This window comes from Musa acuminata, chromosome BXJ1-10 (genome assembly GCF_036884655.1).
Source record: "Musa acuminata AAA Group cultivar baxijiao chromosome BXJ1-10, Cavendish_Baxijiao_AAA, whole genome shotgun sequence".
Lineage (NCBI taxonomy): Eukaryota > Viridiplantae > Streptophyta > Magnoliopsida > Zingiberales > Musaceae > Musa > Musa acuminata.
This window is the reverse complement of record NC_088336.1, coordinates 33,638,736-33,653,917: the sequence shown is the minus strand read 5'-3', so window position 1 is coordinate 33,653,917 and position 15,182 is coordinate 33,638,736. Positions and strand designations below refer to the sequence as shown.

Genomic DNA, 15,182 nt, shown 5'->3' with positions numbered 1-15,182 from the left:
AATCGATCCAATAGTTGGAACATTGCGGCAATAAATGAGTCCTAAAGGGTGTGGTTAAGCAACATTTGTTGCTCTTACAATCACTTTCATATATTCTTTTAACATAAAATTAACTATTACTCGAATGATGTGATGTTCATATCACATGCTGATGTTTTTAGATATTTATACTTATTGGAATATGAAGGAATTTAATTACTTTGATCTTTCTAGCCAAGTTATGGATGCCCAGAAATAATGATCTAAGGACATCATTGGCATAATTTATATAGATTTTCTACTCTACTTGTGTTAGAATATTTTGGAGGAGCACAAGAGAGTAAGTTTCAAGAAGACCTTTGAGGATGACTACATCTGAATCTTTAAGGGTGAAATCATATCATATAAAGCCCAAATTAGATGTTAAAGCTCCATCATAATCAATAAAATAATTAAAATTCTGATACCATCAAGAAAATTTTGATTTAATATTATTAGTTGATCCCTTAATAGTATTTACATGAAGGAATAAGTTGTTATTGCAGAAACTATCTTTCTTCAAAGAGTTGAGGGCTCCATATGAAGGTTGCGAAAATACAAGCATTGCATCTCATGCATGGTTCTCCAAGGCCATTAAGGAGACAAGACAAACTGGGAATTAGACCCATTACCAAATTACAAGCAGCAAGAACAAGAGAGAAGATACTTGTTCATCATCTGTTGAGATATTCCAGACCAATCTGCAAAGGGAAGATCTGCTACATACAGGATGACAGTACCTGTTCATCGTCTGTCGCAAGATTCGCTTGATTCTTTTTTTCTGTTCTTATAATAAAATCTGCGTCTGGGACATGATTACCTTAATACAGAACAACAGTTTTAAATCTAAAGCACATCATATAATAACACCAGCTTCTAATACAGCTTCTAGTAAAAGACAACATAGTGCTCCCCCATGGATGCAAATAACCCTCAGCGAGGTGTCTCCACCTGCAGTGGCAACATCGGGGACGTTGCGCTGGTGCTTGTACCACTTCTTGGCTGCTCGGAGACAGCCCTCAGACCCAACTGCTGCAGTTGGTGGACAACATGTGACATCCGTGGTCGAACTGACGGGACATGCTGGGTGCACGCGTACACAAGATCCACCACCTTTTGTATCACGCCATCATCGGGAATGTCAGAAATGAGTGGATCGAGGAGTTCAACATACCTATGGGACTGAACAAGCGGTGTCGCCCACTCAAATATTGTCTGCCAACCCACAGATTCGACGGCCTGGCCTGGCCGCCGGCCACTGATGATCTCTAGCAGCAGCACACCGAAACTGTACACATCGCTCTTGGTTGTCAATTCATTTCTATACATAAATTCTGGAGCAAGATATCCATAAGTTCCTGCCATCTTTGTCCTTTCATGCATCACTTCCCAAGGTACAAATTTAGAGAGCCCTACACCCATCAGATGTGATCCAAACTCTTCATCAAGAAGCACATTGCTAGCTCGAATGTCACGGTGTACAACTTGTGGCTTCACCTTGTCATGAAGAAATCTGCAATTATCCGCATTTACCTCAGTATTAATAAAAATATGCTGAATGTTTGAATAAATGAAGAACGAGTCGTTCTAACTTCATCCACTCCATAGTCCAAATGCTATAATGATATACAACTATATGGAGTACGTTATCAAGAATATGTCAAAGATGATTCCATGTGATGTCCTCAATAGTGGGAGCTTACTTGATGTGAAGCACATAGTCCGTCATATTCATCAAGCATACCCTTAATACTTATTCGTCATGCATGTTCTCACCATATCCTTCAGCCATAACTAGAAGTCTAGGATGCTCATATTAACATGACAACTTAGGTCATCAGGCAAAAGGCACGGAACTGACAAAATTCCTTTTCCATTGTCAACCTCTACCTATGATTCTAATCTGTATATGACATTGAAATATGCAAACACTATTTAATTGCATATTTTAGTTGGCCAACAATTGCATCGGGACTATAAAAAACTATATGTTGAATTACACCGAAACAACTAATAAATCATGCAATTATTTGTTCCAAAAAAAAAAATTTTAAAACACATTTGTTCTGTGGTTTCAATTCAACTAAATAGTTCTTTATCAACATAAAACTAGAATATCTGACAATGTATAACCAGAGAAGTTGCATCACAGATGGAAAAACATGATGACTCATGATCATGGTTCTCTGGTTATCAAACTTGAGCAAGGCTTGTAACGATCTCATCTTAGTAGTGTACTTCTTTTAATACCTTGACGAGAAAAGTGACTATAGTTCCAAAAGTTTTTAGTTACAACAAACTCTTCCTTCTATTAATCTAACATATTGTAGGATCAAATGGCAAAACAAAAACAACTTGCTGCTGAAAACAGGTAATCAGTACATGCTTCAGTCATTATTAATTAGACTTACGCGATTCCTTGCGAAAGAGTTGTGGCAACTCTGATTCTCATAGCCCAATCCAAGTTCCTACCACCTCTTGGTATGTGGTGCAGCCATCGATCCAATGGTCCATTAGCAACAAACTTGTAAACAATATAGCGATCACCATGATCATAGCAACAACCTTTAACTGCCACCAAATTAGGATGGTGAAGTTTTGCAACTCTTCCAACCTCAGAGTAGAATTCCTTCTTCCTTTGAAGGCTATACCTCTTTAGTCTCTTAACTGCCACTCGCGAGCCATCAGACAAGAACCCACTATAAGTTCCACCTGTTTTGGCATCCCCAATAAGTCGATTTCCTTCACTAAAGTTCTTTGTAATTGATCTCAACTCTTCACTGGTGAAAACTTTCCATGATGGAGGAACTAATGCAGCTGCTGAAGGACTAGAAATTTTGCGAGATCTTCTGCGTTTCTTGCTTCGCCTATATACAAGGAGCCATATGACAAGAGCCAGGGTGATGAAAAGAATTAATCCACTTACAGCTGCAAGGATGATAAAATACTCCCTATGGCAATGCTTGTGGGAACATTTGCTTTCTGTTATCAACCAAAATTGTACCTTGGTTAAAATAGTGGCAGTGCTGAACAAAATACCTAAGTTCACAAGGGACACATCTAATATTGAATCTTCAAATACCGGACAAAAAACCAAAACTAAAATATTTCGGATAATTCATTGAAATTATTTGCATTACTTTCCTAATGTAAACAGGGGGAATTGCAAAATGAATTCAGATTTAAGAACTTGATTAAGAGGGAGATAGTCAAGCAATACCTCGACCAAGCATGCAAATAAGTTCATGAGATGTATTGCATCTTTCACCGACGAAAGCAACATGGCCACTAGTTACCAAAGTACATGAATCAGTTGGGCTAATGCTGTTGCATGAAGCTCCCGTACAATTAACATGAAAAGGTTCACCAGGGAAAACTGATTCATTCCAACTTGACGTGTTGTCAGACCATTTCCAACCAAACCCTAACGTAGAATTATAACCACGGCCTCCAACCCAACATCCAGTGCTGCTTCCGGCACATAGGCTCTGTGCAAGACTCAATTCCTGAGCCGAAGTGAGGGCAGCCAAATGACCATTATGACTCTGACAGAGTTTCTCTGACTTGATCCATGAAAGGGAACTTGCTATATGTATGAAGCATTTGTTCTTATTGGGACCGACATACCAACCAGATGGGCAAAATGCTGCTAAAAAAACAACAGAAAACAAGTATAAAACATCTGAACTTCTTCCAGGTAGGATAAAAAATATCAATAGTATTGAAATTCAGATGTGCTAGTACATGTGATCATGATAATAGTAATACAAGTTTGCTTTGGTCTATACAGAATAGCATTTACCAACAGCTACAATTAGTTACACTGACAATAAGAAAAAATCAGGTCATAATCTGAATGGTGGTTTATAAGGAGTTAGTTCTCTTCTCACATTAATTAACCATCTTATTAGTGGATAACCAATTAATGATAATTGTAACCTTTTTCTACTAAGTGACATGCTCAGTTCATACTGATCATTCTTATACGATTTCAAACAATTACAAAGTAAATTTCATTCTGCAACCATCAAGACATTAATAGAATAATTCCCTCAGGTTAGCTTGGATCAGTATGAATCAATACAACACTCAGAAAAAAGACATATGCAGCAGCCACTTATTACAAGTGAGTCGGAGAAGACTTTGTTAAAGAAGCATCTTCACTTCATGGAATGCGTTTGTGGCTTCCATGGAGTTTGCAATGATGGATCCTAAATGACCATAATTAGAGTACAAGTGCTCATAAGCTGATAAGACACTCTTTCAAGTACAAGAACTCATGCTGGAAAACAGCAATATCCATTTTTAAAAGTAACCACTTTAATATTTTTTAATCTCCAAAAAGACTTAGTATTCCCAAATTCTGTTATAGTCTTTGTTATATCTTAGCTGACGTTTATATGGAACTTTTGACTAATTCAATCACATTGTTGAATTAGTTTATGTCGAACAGAATTTTTATGCCTGAAAAAGTGAAGATTCCACCATATCAACAGACAAAGGGCACCATAACATGATACACCATAAACTGAAAAACAGTAGCATCCTCTTTTCCTCAAGGAAAGAGGAAACTCATTTAAATTCGGATCAATGTGTTCAATCTAAATTCTGATATTTAAAACTACCACAATATGTTAAATACCTTGAAATATCTAAGATGACTAAAATATCTACTCTCAAAACCTAGATCAAATGCAACAGAATATCTGATCATTAATATACTACTGAGGTTACTTAAAATAGAGCACATATCCAAAAGAGTTTAAGCTCCAGAAATATAATTCACCAAAATTAATTTTTAAAAAAAGAGTTTGATGGGTGTTTTCTTGCTATTGCAACACGGTATCTGTTCCACTTGCAAAGAAGAGTTGCTCAAGGTCATTCGTCTATACTTATAACTACTCGGATATGAGCAATCTCAATATTTTTCTCATCGCCATGTTTGCCTTTCCAAAATTTGCCATGTTTGTTCTGAAAAGTGATTCCTATTATTAAATAGGAATTTGATTAGATCAAGATGATTTTCAAACATGCTAGTCAACAAACAGAGTATCATGCACACCATCAGTCTTTTTGGTATTCTCGGCATCGAACAGAGAAATAAAAAAATTATTAAAGGAAAACCCACCACCTTAAGGACCCTAATCACCAGACAACATGAAACAGGAACATACAGAATAGTACTCTATGGAAGAGCTTAAAGGAAAAATGTAAGCTGGAAAGTGTTAGAACTCTTTACTTAACATTACCTTTAGTCAGTTGCAAAGACCACGAATCTTTGGAGAGATGAAGCATGAACATGTCACAACATATGCACATAAAGTGTTCAATGAAGACAAGAAGCTCCATTTATTCATGTACTATAGTACATGATTACATACCAATTCCAATACTTCCATAATACTCGAGAGATATTTTCTTGAAACCTTGGTGTAGTGGTCTTATTCTAGATGATTTTCTAACGATGGACAAGTGCCATGGTGGACTTTAGAATTAGTGAATCTAAGTGCTCTTTTGCCATGTTAAAATTGACTGTGCTAATGTTTAAGCAGACACCTTTTGGGTAAATAGCTTCTTTTGCACGAAGACAAATCAGTGATGCCCATGTGATTGTTTCTCGTCATGTACTTTACAGTTTGAGTACTAAAAAACTGGAAGCTTCCCTTAAAAAGACCACAAGCGCACAGAACGCATGTGATAATATTCTCAATTATGAGTTTTGATATACGCCAGTCTTGAAATATGATGAGCAGATACCAAAATCATAAATTATCCATAAATCCTCCATTTTTAACGCTGTGTGTTCCACGACGCAGTGAAAAATAACAATTTTGATGAACAAAAATTGAAATATAAAACATCAAAAGAAATATCGCGCTTTGAAATCAGCACCCAATAATGCTATCCTTGCCTACACTTGGATCATGTAGACCTAAACCACCACTCACATCCTAAAATCTCAACAATGAAAGAAAACCAGTGACGACACCACCGTCAAGCTCAAGAAGAGGCGAAGCCCTAGCCAAATGCTACCATCAAACTCGACGACTTCAAGAAAAGGCGCCAGCTGTCGCAGATTCGATGGTTCATTCGATTCCGACCGCAGTGGCAACAATAACAGGGAAAGAAAAAGGGAAAAGATTTAAGGTAGGGGAAGGCAAGCAAAGAAGGGTGGTAACTCACAGTCTTGAGCTGAGATGCAACAGATCGAGGCGGCGAGGAAGATGCAGATGAGGCATGAGGCGCGGAAGACACCTCCTCCCCTCGCCATAGCAGGACACGAAACCTGTAGGAATTGATGGCAAGAGCAAGAGACGGATGTAATCAAGTATGAGAGGTAGTGAAGGAAACGGATCTTTAGATCCTTCGTCTCCACTTCATCGTCCTCTTCCTCCTCCCCCTCCGCGTTTGCCGATCTATGTCAGTCTAACACAAGTCAAAGGCAGCATTTTTTTGGCAATTAATTGAGTCGTATTTTTTTTTTCTCGTAATTATTCATTTAGCCGCAAAAATGAGTTTTTTTAAATATAAATCAATATTGAAATATGCATAATAATGGAAACCATTATAATATATATTAAAACTTGCATCATGACAATGATCATCATTAAATAGTCCGATTCAGATATGAGATTCGATTATATTAATTTGCATCCCACTATTAATCTCCGTGGAAAAAAATACTAATTATTTATTTATTTTATAAAAAAACTATGTAAGAAAAAGACTATTTAACTTCAATATTTATTTATTTTTTATTTTTTTAAAAAAATTAGTGACACGGTTAAGAGGGTGATTGAAATATTTTCTTTTAAAATATATTTTGGATAATACCCATTTTCAAAATTCCTAAACAGTCATCTTTTTCTAAGGTTTTAAAAATATTCCATCAAAAAGTTATCATTTTTTTTCTGTCCAATCCAAAGTATTTTTATATTATTTTTTAAATCATAAAAATACTTGTTTTGTTTTAAAAATACTACATAGTTTTTTTTAATATAAAAATATTATATATTATTTTTAAAATAAATATTAATATCACAGTATTTTTAAAACAAAAATGTTATATAATATTTTTGGATAAAATTTAATCCGTAAAACACCGTAATTAATTAACTGGAAATAAATTTTAGATTAGGCAGAAAAATATATGACAATATTTAGAGGATATTTTGAGATTTTTAAAATAAGTGATAAGAGGAGGACGCGTGTCCCACACCGTGCTGCTGGGCCCCACCCCGCCCATCAAATATGCGATAAGAGGAGGACGCGTGTCCTCCTCGTACGCGATGGAGGACCACGGCTGTCCGTGCCTCCTGGTACGTCCCCAACACGCGACCAGCGTCCTCATCGCCCTCCCCGTCCCTCCTTCAAAACCCACCCCATCAAAGAAAGAGATACGAGACGATAGAAGGAGACGGTCCGCGTTTGTATCTCCGAGAAGCTCGGCCGGATCCGATCGGTCTCTTCCCACCCGCACCTGTTTCATGTCTCGTGCCATCTTTCGCCCTCCCTTTGACTTGCTTGGATTAGCGCGGGATTTCGGTGGTGGGCGTCCGCCTACAAATTCGCTGGGGCTCCTAAAAAGGTTTGAGTATTCTTTTGGCGATTCTTTGCCGCGAAAGGTGTTATTAGGAAGATTTAATTGCTCCGTTCTCGTGATAGTTCCGTTCTTGATTTGATGAGGTGGTCATGTAGGAGTTTTCTTAGAGGCTAGGGTTTTGATCTCAAGTTTGGTTTTTGATAAGAGTCTCTTTGTTAATCAGTGGTAAGGGTGTCAATAAATATCTTCACGCTCGATTTCTTTGCGTTGTTACTGTTATGCTGCAAGACATTATGGAATTCTCTCTCTTTCTTGATGGGGGTTATATTTGGTTTGTTTTTCTTTTTTGGAGATATTGTTGGAAGTGCTAATTGTTAGTGTGATTGATTTTAAAAGCAGATTGGCGGGAGTTACTTAAGCCTCATTTTGATGATTAGTAGCTGTTTGTATGATTGGTTCCATAAGCAGTTTCGTAGGAGCTAAATGAATCTCATTTTGCTGATTAAGATTTTCCGCCCAAGTGTGGTTTCATTTGTGCAGTCGTAGCTTCTTAATTACTAGCAATGGATCCATATGTATATCTATAATCGTTTGCTTTCTTCTGCCACTGTTATGAGATTATGCAATTTGCTCTCCTCAAAATGAAGTTATCCTTTTTTGTTTCCTTCTGGGGCAGATGATTGTGAGATGGTGCTTTGAGTTGGTTTTGGTTGACAACGAGAGAGAGCACGCTGGTCTGCACTTATGCAGGGGGACATGAATGTGTACTTGCGTGCTTTCTATCGTTGTCAATCATTGACATGGCGCCAAGCAGCTTGCTTTTGTTCTTATGGCTCGCATGCAGGAAACTTTGCTGTAAGGGAGGCGTTCGTATCTCAGTTGAGAGGTCGGTATACATCTACTTCGATATTGAAACTCTTGCCTTTTGAATTCATGTTGAATCTTATCCATTTCCTTCCTCATGGTTACTTGGTTTTATTAACAGTGTGGTGATTAACTCTCGTATAAGTTCTAGAATTTACTTCCCTAACTTAAGTGCTATGAATCAACTGAACTGGGTCTAATAAAATGCAATGAAAATCAAAGTCAGATTTTTATATTGCAAAATTTTCAATTTTGATGAATATGTTGTTTATTGATATCCAATGTCCTCAAGGCATCTATGTGATCCATAAGTGGAAAAAAACCCTATTTGCATACGTAATGTCTAATTTTCTATGCTGCCATTGAAAATTTGAAGAAACTCCCATTGAGAAAGACCCCATTTGCATGAGTAAGGAATTTCATTTAAAAAATTTGAAGAAACTCCTATTGAACCTAAATGGTTAAATAAATGATTATATTTTTTGAAAAATCAAATAGTTAGTTGATCTGACAAAAGTGATGCATAACAATATTCATATATTTGCAGTGTTGTCAAAAGCGCTATGCGCTATTATCCCAAAATGCTCGAGGCGTCTTGCCTGAACGAAATGAGACACTCTCAAATATTATAATTTTAAAATTATGTATCATAATTAATAAAAATAAATTAAAACTAAAATAACACATCAAACTCCCCGTATTTGTTTCTCCTCCTACCTCTACCTCGTTCACTGTAGTCACTAGAGGAAAATGTCACTAGAGGAAGGGGAAGAAGTCACTAGAGGAATGGACTGCTATTACTCATCATAGGAAAATGTCACCGTTGTCATCGTTCGTCGATGGGAGGAACTTCGTCGCCATGCAGAAACATAGTGGGAAATAGAGGTTTTTGCATTAGGGCATGACTCGACTCAGGCTTAGAGCACTGCTCAACTCAAACTCGTGTGGATGTTAGAGGTTTGGTTTGATTTAGGCTTGAGCAAGTTTGAGTTGAACCAAGCGAGCACTCGACTCGCCTAGCACTTGGGCCTAGGCGAGTGCCTTGGTCGTGCCCGAGTGTCGCCCAGCCTAATAGGTGGGTGCTTGGGCCACGCCTCGCCACGCCTAGGCACCTAGGCGAGCACCCGGGTGCCCAATGACTTCACTGCATATTGGTCAAACCTATATTGGGCCATAGAGCTTCGTATTAATTGATTTTCATTTTTAATTAATTTTTTCAAAGATATTAAATGGTACAAGTATACAAGTACCAAATTGATCCTATAGTTTATTGAAACTTGGATTCATTGACGATTAAAACTTTGTGAAAAATTGGAAATATAATGCTTGTAGATGTTTCTCCATTAAATAAAACATGTCATTGCTAGGCATCTAGGAAAAGGAAACATAAAATAATGAAATGAAGCAGTTCAATTGCAAAAGATATATAACTAGAAGAAAAATAACAATACTAGGTAAGATAACATCAAAAGGGAAAAAGAAAAAATGACGAATGAAAAAAAAAATCTAATAATAATTGCAACAGTGCAGAAAGCAACAGCAATGGTGTACGACAAAAAAAAGCAGATATAATCCATGATGACATAAAGCAAAAAGCAACAAAAAGAAGAAAGGCATTTAAGTAGCAATATCAAAAAATAGCAGCAAAATGTGAAGTAGAAGGAAACAGGTTGCTGCCACAGCAATATTGCAAAGGTGAGAAGAAAAGAAACTAATGCTAACGTGAAAAAAAAAATGAAGTAGAAGCAATAACAGAAAAGGATCAGATATGGACCACTACTTGTGGATTGCTGATGGATCATCCTTCATCCAGTTTGTATCTTACACATCTAGAACCCTCATTATTTTTCGGTTACCTAGCCAATAAGCTGATATAGCCAAATTGTGGCACCATTAATCATATATTGTATTGCCCTTGCTCCGTTGTCTCTCTCTAAGATATTTTGAGGCTCCTTGGATAACCTAAACGGTTGAAATTTTCTTTTAATGGTCACATATTGTGTTTTTTATTGTTTTCTCATATTATAGAATAGATGAAAGTTGAATTTTCTTATAAATGCCCTGATATACCTATTTTTGTTGAAATGCCAATGTACATATGTTTTTTTTTATTCCCTTCAATATATATATTTTTGGTTAGCACACTCTTAATGGAGTTTATACAATAAACCTTACAAGTTGTTCCTTGGATTAGATACATATAAATAGAGGTGAGTTTTTAGAATTAGTGGTGCAAAGAGAGGCACAGAATAAACTAAGAAAACATTATTAAAAGAGATTGTTTGCTCTTGATTTAAGTAGAGATATTGCCTTTATTTAATGGTGAAGAAAATTCTATTTAGCCAAATTTAAATAGTTAAACCAATATGGTTTGTTCTTGTTGTATTCATTGTGTTAATTCAAATTGTTGTAAAGAAATAGGTTGCTAGAGTCCGCAGGAGTGAGCTAAAGATCCAACGATCATTATTCCAATTGTACAAAGAAATATTGAGTATGATGCACCTTTCTGTCAAAAGGATCACTATGGGGTATTGTGCCATTACAAAATAGGTTTAGCCAAGTATTTTAACAATATGAATACAGGAAATCAAGGATTAATATCTCAGTCTGATTCAGATTGGCGGTTAGATTGGTACATACCAATACTGCTAGTGTACCAAGTGCTGGTAGGGGTCGATACCAGTTGGTATCAACTAGATTATCGCAAGCACGAGAGAGAGAGAGAGAGCTACGTGCCTTTAAAGATGGAGTGGAAGACACAAGAGGATGTAGGAGTAGAGTGGAAAGACTGATTTGGTGAGGGTTGTTGGCTAGCCACGGAAGCTACGGTGGCGGAGGGTGAAAGAGAAGAGAAGGGGAAATGAGGGATTGAGGCTGAGTAGAGGGGAAGAGAAGGGGTCAGTGTCCTGTTACAAAATGGTAGGCTTACTGCCCGATACAACTCTTTATTTCTCAGCTTACCGCTTGGTAAGCTCAATACGACAAGCATACTAGTTATTAGGTGAAACCACTGTATCATCTAGGAGTGGAGCCAGGATGAGGATTCTCTCTAATCATATTTTTGGTTTGAAGCATCCAATTCTCACATCTCAACCTTCTCATTAGTTAATCCTTGTTTATTGTCCACAAAATTTAACCTCCTATTGCAAATATAAATGGTGTTATGACAATGACATTATATAATAGACAGATTAATTTAAATGGTGGATTGAAGGGTATAGCAAAACCAAAGAATTCATAAGTCACAAGTAAATATTATCAAGTTTTATGAATGGATGCTAAATAGTGATTTAAATAGGTGTTCGAACGTTGACCTAGGTGCTCGAGCAAGGGGAGAGAGGCCTGAGCGCCTCATTGGTGGACCAAGCAGTGCGCTTCAATGAGGTGCTGCTTGGGCGAGCGCCCGTTTCAAATAAAGCAATCGAACTAGACTTTTAAATTTGACTCAGTTCAAGATTAAACGAACTAACCAGTAATCGAACCAACTAACTAGTTTCTTACTTGCAAAAGCCAGAGCTAATTATATATTACCCCTTGTAATTAGCTATTTTTAGCATCTCGGTTCATACACTTTCAAAAGTTATATTAGGTTCTTTATACTTACGAAAGTGAAACATTGAGATCCCTATACAAGATTAAAAAGATAATTTCATAGGGTTAAAAAATCAAGAGAGAGAGAGAGAGGGATTTTATTGGAGCAATAGGGTTAAATATTTTACTTTCCTAAATATAGGGATCTCAATATAACTTTTGAAAGTATAAGGACCGAGATGCTAAAGGTAGTTAATTACATGGGGTAATTTGTAATTAGCCTCAAAAGCCACTCTTGCACGCTCGCGCGACGCCAAGCCAACTTTAGCATTACTTCTGCCTCCATTGTCGAAGCTTTCTATCATTACCTCCGCCACAGATGCAGCGGACCGAGCCTTCTTTTGTCATCGACGGATGGGTCCGATGACCTAACAAGAGCCCGTAGTTTCCTTTTGCCACCACTCCATGTGTAGTTCCTTTCACCATCGAGAGAGAGGACCGTAGGTTCCTCCGCCACCGACGGACGACCTCTAGAGCTGCCGTTGTCCGTAGCTTTCATTGTTGTCGTTCGCAACTTCCTCTACTTTTGCGATTGACTTAAATTGAATCCTTCGCTATTGCTATTGCTGCTGTCGTCCGTAGCTTCCTTTGTCACTGTTGTCTTCTCTTTCCCCACTTTCCATTATCGTTGACACCTTTCTCCCCCTCTGCTACTGCTAACAGTTCTTTTCTCTTCCTCTAACTATTGTTAACAATAAATAATATATTATTAACAGTAGATTATTAACTACTATACAAAGTAATCTTTATTTACTAGATTGATAATATACTATTTAGATTTTAACATTGTTAATCTTTATTTATTTAAAATTATTATATTCTTTATCAATTATATTATATATTTTTATATTTTTATATTTTAGAGCATCTCGCTTTGCTTGAGCAAGCACCTAGCGCTTTGCCAAGCTCCTAGCGCTTTAGTCATTTTGGGACCTTGATGTTTTTTTGACGCTTAACATTTTTTAAATTACTGATACTAAATAACATTATAAAATTTAAAATTTTAGTATTTTTCTTTCTTAATTAATTTTCATATGTTTCATTTAAAAATTAATAAAGATGGCTGATCCTGATCGCATTGATCTGATTCAACAATCCAGCTAATCTCACACAGTCTATGGCCAAATCCTGATACCAGCCATCATGATCCTGTGAACCTTGGTGTGAAGAACAACCAAGTCAACCAACTTGTCAGCTTGAATACAGTTTGATGGTTACACAATTTAATGTGTTGTACAACATATTAAACTGTTAAATTTTGGGTACCAGAAAGTAGGATATGAGTCATATTATTCTAATAGCATTTCAAATGTTTATTCATAATGAATTTTACACTTATATTTGAATCCTCATTGATGTGTTAAGAAATATGCCAGTATTAATGTTCATCAGCCAAATGATTGTCCTCTCGTGTCTGATGCGCTTGCATTGTATGTCTAATGTTTCCTGGTGCTTGAATCTGGGTTCTGCAATCTTCACTAGCAATAATCTTTTACTGAGTTCTTTAATGCAGTTATTTCATGGGCATTCATATATGAAATGCAATGCCCTACTGGAGTTGATATGGTTTCAGCAGTCACCTCATTAATCAGAGATATTTTGTCCTTCAGTCTGTGATGGGAGCCTAGAATGCTTTACTAGATTCCTAGAACTTATACATGTCTATTCTTTTAGATTTTTTCCTTTACTTGCTAGTCCCAATTTACTGGCCTTCTATTTTCAAGCTAATTGCCTTGAATTATTTCCCGTGTGCATCATTTGCTTAATGCTTGATTAATTATTCATTGTAGACCATTTTACTGGTTCAGAATGCATATATGATATTTCTTCCTCAACTTTCCACTTATTAAGCGTTTCATCCGCATTCTATTTATCTCTTTCTATTTATTAAATACTTTTTAAATGTTTTTACTTGTATTCCTAGTAATGGTGGTGGCTTGGTTGAGTGATCTAAAGTTGTAGGTAATAAGAGGGGTCAATCTTTCAACTTTGGGTATCAAGTTACCACAAAGACAAATCCAGAATTGGAAGAAGAGAGCAAAGGAAAGAGAGTTGTGTTGAGATTATTGTATCTCGTTTTCTAGATATGAAGACAGTTTTTAGAGATTTGTCACGCTAACATGCGTGTGAAGCACTTGTAAGCTGAACATGCATATTCTCGGATAATAGCCCTGGTCTCTGAGTAAGGAACACATTAAAATTAAGAAATATAAAACTTTTATACCTAAACGTAGTGAAAATATATTTTCAAACTGTCAGAAGTTTCTCAAAATATTCATAGATTCGTTACACTGTATGAGTATGCAAATTATTCTCTGAAATGATTAATGGAGAAACAATCAAAATTGTTTCAGAAATTAGAGCAAAGTTTGACAAACTTAACAACTGATTCCCAAATCGGTACCAAAACCAAAATATGAACTACAAAGAGTTATGCTACATATTGTTCTTTCTAGAAATACTATTGTTGACTTATATTTCTTCTTTGATGCTGATTCTTTACATTTAAAAAATAATATAATGTCAAAACCTAATGGTCTCCTGAACTTTTTCTGAAGTTTTCTAGTCCTAGTTTGATTATTCCTTAGCAGCTAAAAGTTTAATGTTTTGGCCAAATTCTTCTTCTATATATTCTCTAAAATTTCCAAGCGATGGAATTATGGAACACAGTTGCACATGTATGTGACATCTATGGTTATCTCTGTGACAGACCTCCAGTTCCTTCGTATGCAATTAATACTGAGATGCTCTAACTCTGATCGGCACAGGTTACTATCGAGTTGGATTGCATGATGCAATCAAATGGTGTTCAGGTCTTAATAATGATTGGTCTCTCTGTACCTTTCAGCCGTGTTTCATTGGAACCAACATGATGCTCTTTCTAAGTCCTGATATGAGCACAGTGGATTCACAATTCACTTGGCACCTAACCTCTGAGATGTCGGAACGTTGAGGTAACATTCTTGTGCCTATTTTGAATTTTCTTGGATCGAATTATGGATCATTTTGCAAGAATTATGGCTGATTTGGGATAACAAACTATTTTTATCGTCGGTAGTACAAAAGACTAATATTTTCGATATGATTCACATGACCTGATTTGTGTGGTTTTTATCTTTCTCTGAAACATGGTGGTTCTTCAAGTGTTAAGTTTAGCCGAGTAAAT

General features: G+C 36.4%; 1 protein-coding gene and 1 long non-coding RNA gene across 4 annotated transcripts; one reads left to right on the top strand and one right to left on the bottom strand.

Moving 5' to 3' along the window:
* Window positions 1-770: 770 nt before the first annotated feature.
* Window positions 771-6,439, bottom strand: LOC103969502 (C-type lectin receptor-like tyrosine-protein kinase At1g52310). Of its 2 annotated transcripts, none has more exons than XM_009383043.3 (4): window positions 6,202-6,439; window positions 3,239-3,667; window positions 2,430-3,000; window positions 771-1,531 (listed from the first exon to the last, which is right to left on the bottom strand). In XM_009383043.3, exons 1-4 carry the CDS (start codon window positions 6,287-6,289, stop codon window positions 952-954), a joined length of 1,668 nt encoding a protein of 555 aa, XP_009381318.2. In that variant the 5' UTR covers window positions 6,290-6,439; the 3' UTR covers window positions 771-951. The 2 variants fall into 2 exon arrangements, with proteins under 2 accessions (XP_009381318.2, XP_009381319.2); XM_009383044.3 differs by having other exon boundaries at window positions 3,239-3,664; window positions 6,202-6,433.
* A 942-nt stretch (window positions 6,440-7,381) lies between these two features.
* On the top strand, window positions 7,382-15,128 carry LOC108951436 (uncharacterized). Of its 2 annotated transcripts, none has more exons than XR_010480149.1 (3): window positions 7,382-7,606; window positions 8,238-8,447; window positions 13,117-14,720. It is a non-coding gene; the product is annotated as an uncharacterized LOC108951436 (long non-coding RNA). The 2 variants fall into 2 exon arrangements; XR_001975849.2 differs by lacking the exon at window positions 13,117-14,720 and adding an exon at window positions 14,785-15,128 and having other exon boundaries at window positions 7,385-7,606.
* Window positions 15,129-15,182: the final 54 nt, after the last annotated feature.